At 37.6% G+C, this 10,827-nt stretch overlaps 1 protein-coding gene across 2 annotated transcripts; it reads left to right on the top strand.

The window, feature by feature from the left end:
- Window positions 1-8,043: 8,043 nt before the first annotated feature.
- BEX5 (brain expressed X-linked 5) lies at window positions 8,044-10,224 on the top strand. Of its 2 annotated transcripts, none has more exons than XM_047844933.1 (3): window positions 8,044-8,198; window positions 9,296-9,362; window positions 9,638-10,224. In XM_047844933.1, exon 3 carries the CDS (start codon window positions 9,667-9,669, stop codon window positions 10,006-10,008), a length of 342 nt encoding a protein of 113 aa, XP_047700889.1. In that variant the 5' UTR covers window positions 8,044-8,198; window positions 9,296-9,362; window positions 9,638-9,666; the 3' UTR covers window positions 10,009-10,224. The 2 variants fall into 2 exon arrangements, with proteins under 2 accessions (XP_047700889.1, XP_047700890.1); XM_047844934.1 differs by lacking the exon at window positions 8,044-8,198 and adding an exon at window positions 8,685-8,779.
- Window positions 10,225-10,827: the final 603 nt, after the last annotated feature.

The raw sequence follows: 10,827 nt of genomic DNA, 5'->3' as shown, positions 1-10,827 counted from the left end.
AATTGAATAAATTGTTCTAAAATAATAAAGAATTCAATACTCCACTTCCATTAATGGATAGCACAATAATGCAAAAGATTGATAATATAGGACTTGAACAACAATATAAGCCAACTAGGCCAAACAGACATACATAGAATGTCTAACTTCATGTCTAATTCTAACCCCAAAGCACAAGAATACACATTCTTCTCAAGTACACATGGAACATTCCCCAGGATAGACCATATATTAGGATACAAACAAATCTCAATACTTTAAAAAAGATTAAAATCATACAAAAATATCTTCTCCAATAACATTGGATGAAATTATAAATCAATAAGGGAAGGAAACCTGAAAAATTTACAAATATGAAGAAATTTAAATGCACTCACAAAACCAATGGGCCAAAGAAGAAATAACAAGGGCAATTAGAAAATACTTTGAAAAAAAATGAAAACAAGTACACAACGTAGCAATCTCATGTAATGCAGCAAAAGCAGTGCTCAAAGGGAAGAGAATAGCTCTAAACATGTACATTCAAAAAGAGGAGCACACTAAACCAAAAATGAGCAGAAATAAGGAAATAACAAATATTATATCAGAAGTAAACAAAATAGTAACTAGAAATCAAATATCTTGACAAAAACTTCAATGTGGAATTACCATATGACCCAGCAATACCATTCCTAGATATATACTAGGAAAAAAAATTGAAAACAGGTGTTGAACAAGAATTTGTATACAGATTTTCTTAGCAGCACTATTCACAATAGTCAGCAGATAGAAACAATCCAAATGTCCATCAGCTGCTGCATCAATAAAGAAAATGGGGCATATCCATACAGTATAAGGAAGAATGAAGTACTAATATGTGTTACAACATGGGTGAAACTTATGTAAACACTATGTAAAGTGAAAGAAACCACACACAAAAGGTCATTAATTACATGATTCTATTTATATTAAATATCAAGAATATGAAAATCTATAAATACAGAATGCAGATTAGTGGTTGCCAGAAGTTGTGTGGGGGGAGCACAGGGGATTGATTACTTAATAGACGTGGAGTTTTCTTTTGGGGTTGTGAAAATTTTCTGGACCTAGATAGAGGTGATGTTTACAAAACACTGTGAATGTACTAAGTGCCACTGAATCATGCACTTTCAAGTGGCTAAAATGTTGAATTTTACATAGGTAACTTTTACCTCAATTTAAAAAGAAAAATGATTTAGATAGTGATACAGAGGGAATTCTAAGATGCACCCCACACACACACACACGAGATTATAGGCCCCTGGTTATTCAATCAAATGCTAATCAAAGTACTTCTGTGATTCAATTTTGCACATGTAATTGAAATCCCAAATGAATTGACCCTATAATGTTGATATTATCTGGGTGGATTTGACTTAATCACATGTGCCATTCAAAAGTAGACAATTTTCTCCAGCTAGTAGCAGAAGTGGAAGTTAGAGAAATTCTAACTGTTAGAGAGATTTAAAGTAACGGTGGTTCTCTCTTGTTGGGATTAAGGGGACCATATCATAAAATATGAAAACAACCTCTAGTAGCTAAGAGCTGTCCTTGGGTATAGCTAGTAAGAAAATCGGGACCTCAGTCCTACATCCTCAAGTAACTGAATTCTGCCAATAACAAGACAGTGTTTAAAAGCAGATTTTCCCTAGGTTTGCCACTAGATAAGGACACAGCAAACCAACACCTTGACTTCAGCCTTGTGATTCTCTGAGAAGAGAACCTAGCCATGCTGTGCCTGATATGACCTCTAGTAAATTTTGTTGTATCTGCTTCCAAGTTTGTGGTACTTGGCTTCACAATAATAGAAACTAATATAGGTTTTACTGTATTTATTACATGGAACTATGTCCAAATATACTGTTAGGTTAAAAAAAAAAAGCAAGTCTCACTATACTATATATGATTCAATTGAAATATGTGAATATATATAATGTGTTTTTTTTTATTTTTTTTTCAACGTTTTTATTTTATTTTTGAGACAGAGAGAGACAGAGCATGAACGGGGGAGGGGCAGAGAGAGAGGGAGACACAGAATCGGAAACAGGCTCCAGGCTCCGAGCCATCAGCCCAGAGCCTGACGCAGGGCTCGAACTCATGGACCGCGAGATCGTGACCTGGCTGAAGTCGGACGCTTAACCGACTGCGCCACCCAGGCGCCCCTATAATGTGTTATTTTTATTAACATATTTTAATAAAGCAAACAGCATTCCTAATGTGTCTAAGATTAGAAAAGCCATTTGAATTATCTTTATTTCTACTACAGAAGGGATATTTATCTTAAACCATTCTTACTAATATTATCAAGAAAAACTGAGTTTTAGTAACATTTGAGTACAAAGCTTTATTTAACAAAGTCTTACTAAGCTTAAAAAAGGGATGTTACATCAGCTGATAAAATTTTTGAAACAATAATTTTCCAACTAATCATTACTGTATTACTCATGCTATATTACAATGTTTCAAATGTTTTAAAACATTTAAAATAACAAAAGGACAAATAATCATTTATGCCCATGAAATTTTTGCAACTTTTAGCATTAGAAAACATTTGTATTCATTTTTTAAAAAAAACTTAGTTGAGTGGTGAACAAAAGTCTCTTGTTCAGAGTAAATCGTAAAAATGTAGTGACTCTAAAACTTCATTCTTCTTCAAACTTTCATTTTTCTGTTAAGCATAATTCTGTACCATCCTTAAAGGAGAAACTCACATTTATGATGTAATTCTGCCCAGATTTAATAAAATTTTCCTTTACATTAGCATATGCATAGAAAATGAATTCCAATAATATACATCAAACTGGATTGTTTTATTTTTGAAAAATAACTCAATTATTAAGATTTTAAAAATATTTTTAAAAGAACAGACAAAAATAGAAGTAGAAATTACAGATCAATGAGGAATGTGTGTGTGTGTGTGTGTGTGTGTGTGTGTGTACCAATTTCAAGGCTTACCAAAATAGATTGTTTGCTTTTATGGAAAACTTAGAAAAAAAATGTATTCACTTTGAAACTTTTCCCTTCAACCTAAAATTTTGTGCTTAAGTGCTACTCGGTTGAGAAGCTAAGTAACATCCTAAATATTAAAGAACAATTTTAAGTGTATTTCCTCCTTGCTTGAGCTACGAAAGTATTCCTATGCAGAAATACATACAAAATAAACTTTCTGAAACATAAATAGCAAACTCGTTTACTTTCTATATTATATATATCTTTATTACTGTATTTTGTAAAACACAATCATTAAGGGCAATAAAGATATCTAAGAATAGATGCTGAACTATACCAAAAATTAAAGAACATAAATCAGCAAATTACATAAATCAGCAAATTTTTAAAAAAATTAATGTTTATTTCTTTATTTTTTATTTTTTTAATGTTTGTGTATTTTTGAGAGAAACAGAGCACGAGCGGGGGAGGGGCAGACAGAGAGGGAGACACAAAATCCAAAGCAGGCTCTAGGCTCTGAGCTGTCAGCACAGAGCCTGACGGGGAGTGGGCGGGGGGGGGGGGGGGGGGGGGGGGGGGGGGGCTTGAACCCATGAACCATGAGATCCTGACCTGAGCTGAAGTGGGACACTTAACTGACTGAGCCACTCAAGCGCCCCTAATGTTTATTTATTTTTCAGAGAGAGACGGAGCGCCAGAGGGGGAGGGGCACAGACGGAGAGAGACACAGAATCTGAAGCAGGTTCCAGTCTCTGAGCTGTCAGCACAGAACCGGGGGTTTGAACTCACTTACTGTGAGATCATGACCTGAGCCAAAGTTGAACCCATAACTGACTGAGCCACCAAGGCGCCCCTAAAGAAATAGTTTTTTAAACCTCATTAAAGGGTTCCAAACTTGCCTGATCTTAAAAATTATCTGGGGTCCTTCTTAAATTACAAATTGTCACATTCCATTCCAAACATACTAAATTAAAACCTCCAGAAGACAAACCAATGTACCTATGTATAATTTGCATATCTAGAATGCCACCCAAAAAAGGGAAGATTTGGAAAATCCTGGGAGATCAGACTTACCAAAAAAAAAAAAATCTAAAAATAATAAACAAACGGAACAAATATGAAATTTTGCTATTCAAGTGAAGGAAGTACAAAGGAGGCATGCACAAGGATGTTTCCTGAATCTATGCTTGTAACAGAAAAAAAAGGAAAAATCTAATTGTGCGTCAATAGGAAAACAAAAAACGAGCAATACAATTATACAATGGAACACTGTACTCCTGTAAAAAAGACTTACATCTATCTATAAACCAATATAGATGAATCTCAAAAACATGATTTGTAATAAAAGCAGGTTGTGTTTTTGTTTATGTATGGATATATATTTATTTATATGCTTTGTTTATTTATGGATATATATGTATTTATATGCATATACACACACATGTAAAATATTATAAAAATGACTGTATGTGTTTGTATGTATGTGTTTTATATATTTTTTCAAACTGTATATAGTATAAAAGCATGGATGTATGCTTTATTCTCTCAACCTTGTTTTGTATGATTCAGTATTTCATAAATTAATGTGATTGATTACAACATGTGTTGGTAAGGTGTGGACAATCTTTTTGAGGGCAATCTGCATATATACATTTACTGAAACAAGACCAGTAACTGTAAATGTATGGAAATAATACCAATATTAATTAATTGGGGATTGGTTAAATAAATTATCATTTGAACACTCTTGAAACATCAGAAACAGAGTGCTTAAACTATTACTAACCTGAAAATAATTTATGATATGCTATTACATTAAAATAGATGCATAAATAAATTATATGAATATAATAGTGAGTAAAGAACATTTGGTAAGACCATATACTAAAATATTTATCTTTATATATTACATGTTTATGTATATATTTCAAATTTTATAAAAGAAACCTCCAAAGGCAAAAAAATAAAATAATTTAAGAAAGTTTTATATTAAATTAATTGAACTAAATAATTTTAAATGACCATTTAGTCTTCAACTAACTCAAATGGTTCAGAAAAAAATCATGTGTCCTTCTAGGTGAAGAGAAAATAATAAAGCAAATGTAGCAAAATGTTAACAGTGGGGAATACAGTGAAGGATATGTGGGGGTTCTTTGTGCTACTTTCAACACCATTCTGTAACTTTGAAATTATTTTGTTAACAATGTTCTTTAAAAAAATACTACTTATATAATAATGGAAGGTGTCTTTATTTAGTTTGTGTTTTTGCCTGTGACATGATTCCTAAACCTACCTCATATTAAGAATTTTTTTAAGGAACTTAAACACAGGTTCCCAGGCCTGGCTTCAATTTATTAAACTAGAATCTTCAGAGGGGCGCCTGGGTGGCGCAGTCGGTTAAGCGCCTGACTTCAGCCAGGTCACCATCTCACGGTCCGTGAGTTCGAGCCCCGCGTCAGGCTCTGGCTCAGAGCCTGGAGCCTGTTTCCGATTCTGTGTCTCCCTCTCTCTCTGCCCCTCCCCCGTTCATGCTCTGTCTCTCTCTGTCCCAAAAATAAATAAACGTTGAAAAAAAAATTAAAAAAAAATAAACTAGAATCTTCAGAGAAGAGTCTAAGAATCTTAATCTGAGCTATTTGTTATGATGTGGCAGGTTTAGAAACATTACCTGATGACCTTGCCAACAAATTTAATTTTATATGAATACAGTTGATACACAATGTTACTTTAGTTTCAGGTGTACAACAGAGTGATTCAACTTCTCTGTATGTTATCCTGAGCTCACCACAAGTCAAATAAAATAAATGAAATAAGAAAAAAATAAAACAAACTTGAATAAAATTTTAAAAATACAATAAACCAGGTAGTACTCAGTGTTGGTATACACATGAGAAAACAGGAATGTTCATACACTGTACATGGCAAATTGAGAAAATATTTTCAAGGCTGATTTCTATGACAATTAAAAGCATCCATAGTCATATACAATGACAATCCTAGGAATTTAATTTAATACATATTAGTATTAGAAAAACTATGTACAAAGAAGTTCAATCAACATTCTTTCTTATGGTCAAAACTACAAACAGCACAAATATCTATAAATATAGGAATGGATGTGTATTATCTTTATTTTAAAGGAAAATATTTGGACTGATTTAGAATAAAATATGAATAGTATATTTCTTTTTTTTAATGTTTATTTATTTTTGAGAGAGACAGGGACAGAATGTGAGTGGGTTAGGGGGAGAGAGAGAGGGAGACACAGAAGCAGAAGCAGGCTCCAGGCTCTGAGCTGTCAGCACAGAGCCCGACGTGGGGCTCAAACTCACGAGCTGTGAGATCATGACCTGAGCTGAAGTTGGATGCTCAACCGACTGAGCCACCCAGGCACCCCTGAATAGTATATTTCTTTGTCTGTATTTAATTTTACTAATTTTACTGAGGACTTTTTCTGGCATCTTGGGAGCTTGCTCAACCCAGGCTTAGGACAATCTTGAAGGGTCAGAGATTTTAACATTTCCAGAGTAACATCTACCAATAAATGACCCACATCTATGGATAAATACCCCAGTTTTCCATCAATAATTGGGATAATTCTGAGGCACATTCTACATGGTACTTTGGACTGAGAGGGTCCCAGCAGGATTGTGCCAATGCCTTTTGGCCATGGCTATCTCTGGTACTATAGTTTTAATGAACTTTCTCATCCTAAGACTATATACAAAATAATATTTAGTATATACTATTTTCAATAGTTTCATGTCCTTTTATCTAAACATTTTATGTCTGTATTTAAGCATATAACAGGAATAAGACACTTCATTTTTTTCCCAAATAGCTAACCAATTATCCCACCACCATTCCTTCAGTAATGTAACCTCTTACTGCTAATTCAAAATATTTCAATCAGATCTCTAAAATTTCTCTATATTTCTTGATAATTGGCTTTCTCTACTGTTTCATTTGTTCTATATTTATTCTGTTATCACATGTTTTAATATTATAGCTTCACAATACTTTGCAACTGTCAGCATAACTTTCTCAAATTATTGTTCTGGATTGTTGGAAGACCTCAGTGTTGTTCTATTTTGAAGGCCATGCTAGAGTCTTGTAAAGTGAAGTTGCACTGATATAATTAAGAGGAGACCATAAGTTTGTCACAGGTTCTAAGGATATGAAAATCTACCAGCAAGACTCAGTGTCTCACCTCATGGAAAGACCTCAAAGAGACCCTTCACAAGAGGAACCATCAGCTTAGGTTTATAATTCAAAGTCCTTAAACGGGGGGGATTGCTGTCAGGAGAAGCAGGCCTTGCCAAGTTTTTACAACTGAAACCCTATTTTTCAGCTGAAAATAATTGTATTGTCTGATTATAACAACCAAACACTGAATGCATGCTAATGGGAAACAAGACAAAAACAACCACCCTTCACCCTTCCCTATTAAAAAAAAAAAAAAAAAAAAAAAGAGGTAAATGAAAGGTTTTTTTGTTTTTTGGTTTTTTTACATGTCTCTTCCTGGGGTGCCTCAGTAGTCAGTTAAGTGACCCACTCTTGATTTAGGCTCAGGTCATGATCTCCTGATTCTTTTTGAGCCCCCCATTGGGCTCTGCATTAGAGTGCTTGAGATTCTCTGTCTCCCTCTCTCTCTCTCTCTGCCCTTCTCCCCTCAACCTCTCAAAAATATATAAAGTAAAAAAAAAAAAAGTCACTTCCTATGTATTTTCCATACTTCCTAGCTTCGATGTTAGGGATAATTTTGGGGTATTCTTGCAGGGGAGTGGAGGGAAGTGGGCATTTTTAATGGTATAGAAGAGAAAGAAGTAATTATTTAAAGGCTCCAGCAGAAGTCAGGGCAAAGGCAAATACAAAGTACTAACTATTATGACCTGTTTGGTCCTAAAGACTACTAAACAGGAGGAAAAAGGTTGGGGGGGGGCTGTGTTATTGTGGGGAGAAGGCAGGGATGGAGAAAAAGGTGGCCCCGCCCACGCTCCCGCTCCCCACTCTCTGGCCGCAATGCAGGTATGAACCATAATTGGTTATCTGAGTTCACAGTGACGTGGCCCTTAGGAGACCTACAGCTGACGCGTAGATTAGTGTCTCCTCCTAGTTGCAGTCTGGTAGTCGTTTGTGGCTGTGTGCTGGCTCGCTATTGCCTTGAAGGCGGGAGAGCCTGTAGCCCAGGGAAGGAGGAAGTTGTAGAAGCTGAACCTGATCCGTAGCAGGTTGGTGGGCGCTGACTGGGGTGGCAGAAGGCTAAGACCAGAGCGGTTCCAGCTGGATTTTCCCTATCCCCGTCCCCAATACCCATTTATATGGTGCAAGAAGTGGAGGACTTGGTGGGAAGAGACAGAGAGGGGCCAACAGTTAGGAATGGGTACCAGTTGGGATGTCCTAGGAGTGGTGATCTCGTAGGCGATCCGGCGTCTGGAAGGGAAGGGCCAGAGAACGGGAGAGCGAGGAAAAAGCCTGATTATTGCAAGGCGATGCGAGGGGGTCGTAACCGTTAACCCTGGGGATGGTCGACCCCGTCACGGTTCTAGGCCTCTGTTCTGGTATCGGTTCTCCACCGTTCGTCCATTTTGGAGCGGGAAATGGTGGGCTGCGGCAAGCGGGGGCGAAGGGGTGGGGATGGGCGTTGCTGCGGAGGATAGGGACAAGAATTAGGTCCGGTGAACACTTCCCTTTTGCGCAGGAGGCAGTCGAGTGGGGGCTTTCGGACTGAGGGATATAGTTGGGGAGCAGGAAACTTGTTTCTGACCCCTGCAAGTCGGTGTAAGCCTGGGCGCTGCTTGTGGTCCCTGGGGTAAGCAAGACAAAGTCCTGAGATCTCAGCGGGTACAGGTTTGCAATTCCCACACTACCTCTTTGCCCTTCGTCCATTTTGATGCATAAAATGGTGGGCAGTGAAAGGAGGGTGAACTCTAGAAAGGCTGCTGCGTCGCAGCCACGTTGAAATTCTTTATAAATAAACAACGTCACCATCCAGCAAGCGGTTTTCACTCCCCCGCCCAACAAGTTGGCCATTTGCATTCAAGATATGGTAATTAGGTGACGGGAGGGATGAGACGGGGGTGGGGAGGTGGGGGGGTGGGGAAGGGGCCTAAAGAAGAGAGGAAACTGGTTTGGAATAATCATCTTTGGTTACAGTGCCTATTTATGGAGCACATCACAGGGCAGAAAATGAAGTCGTGATACTTTATGGAGGAGAAAGAGGAAGTGGCAACATTTGATTAGCGGAGTCCTAAATCAACAACAAAGCTGGTGCCTCTGATATTGATCAACTAATCAGTCCTGGCCATTGTCGCATTTCTGTCTGCAGGTCTTCAGGTTCCTTGGCGCAGCAGATTTCAAGGCTAAAAGAGGAAGACTGCTTTTGATCCCTGCAGGTAGGGGGCTGCCTGGGGCCCTTTGGTGTAGGATTACCAGGGATCAGGACAGAACCTGGGGGACTCACTGCCTTTCCTGCCCTAGTTAAGTGCAGGATGTGTGAGCACGGGCCTAAGGAAGAATTTATGGGGAAAATGGTGGGCTTTGTAGCAGGGCTGGGTCTGGAGCGTCCCCTAGAGGGCGCACGAAATCTCTCAGATGGGAAAACCTTTTCTGACAGCTCTGAATTCTGTTGTTATAACGCATTCCATCCTTCTTGCTTCTTATCCCCTAGGAAAAGTAAGCAAGAAAAAAAATCTCAACATGGAAAGTGTCCCCCAGGAAAGCAAAGGAGAAGATCAGGCTCCAGTGCAGAATGAAGAAAAAGCCCACCCTTTGGGAGGTGGCGAAGGCCAGGAGCCTAGAGGAAATATTAGAGCGGGTTGGGCCCCACCTGCCCACGATGGTAGAGAGGACATGCCCAATAGGCTTGTCTATAACCTTCACATGATAGACGGAGATGCAGATGATATGGAACGGTTCATGGAGGAGATGAGAGAATTAAGGAGGAAAATTAGGGAACTTCAGCTGAGGTACAGTTTGCGCATACTTATAGGAGATCCCCCTCACCATGACCATCATGATGAGTTTTGCCTTATGCCTTGAATGCTAAGGTTAATAATAATAACCCCCCTGCTTCCCAAAGTTGTATTTTCTTGATGTACCCTTTACTGTGAACCTGTGGTGTTCTGTCATTTTTCTGATTAGATATTTCATTTTGACTTAGTCTGCAAGTTTTTCTGTCAGCAGGGGAGTTTCATCAACTTGCATGAAAAGATGTTTATTACATACTGTGAAGGTAATAAAGCAGTTAAAAAGCAATCTATAGATATACTATCTCATTTAAAAGTGTGCATATTATATACATATATAGTTTTCTTATTTTCTTTAATTTTTTCTTGATTACTTGTTTTTTCTTATTTTTCCAAAATGAATACATATGTATTATATATGTTAGAAAAAAGTAAGAGGCAAAGAACTTGCCAATTGGATTATAAAGGGAATGGAGACAATCAACAAATATTTGAGAAACATTTAAAGACATAAATCTTGTCTTACCTCTTATAAGATCTCTTATTTAGAAGCACAAACCTAGTAATCATTACAGCTACATTTCTTTACAGTCAGCCTATTAATCTATAAAATGGAAATAATATATGCCTTCCAGGACTAGTGTGGGAATCAAATGAGGTAATAAAGAACATGAGGTAATAAAGAACCTCTGTGGCTGGCTCTACCCATACATGCAAGGTTCTGACACTTTAAGTGCCCTTCATATTTAGAGAAGAGCCCGAGAAGTATGCCTACCCTGGAGTATAATTTAATGCCAAGTGGGTAACCTTTCTATATGCTTCTGTGCCCCTTTTCCCTGGATAATGCCATGACTGCTAAGTATTCCTTCCCCTTCTGCTAGGTTTTGCTCCC

The sequence above is a fragment of the Prionailurus viverrinus genome, chromosome X (assembly GCF_022837055.1).
Source record: "Prionailurus viverrinus isolate Anna chromosome X, UM_Priviv_1.0, whole genome shotgun sequence".
In the NCBI taxonomy this organism is placed as follows: Eukaryota; Metazoa; Chordata; class Mammalia; order Carnivora; family Felidae; genus Prionailurus; species Prionailurus viverrinus.
Note: the sequence above shows the minus strand (reverse complement) of the source record. Positions and strands in the feature narration are given on the sequence as shown.

Bases quoted from the DNA above. Each gene is read 5' to 3' on its own strand.
- BEX5 (XM_047844933.1), top strand. From the start codon at position 9,667: ATGGAAAGTGTCCCCCAGGAAAGCAAAGGAGAAGATCAGGCTCCAGTG.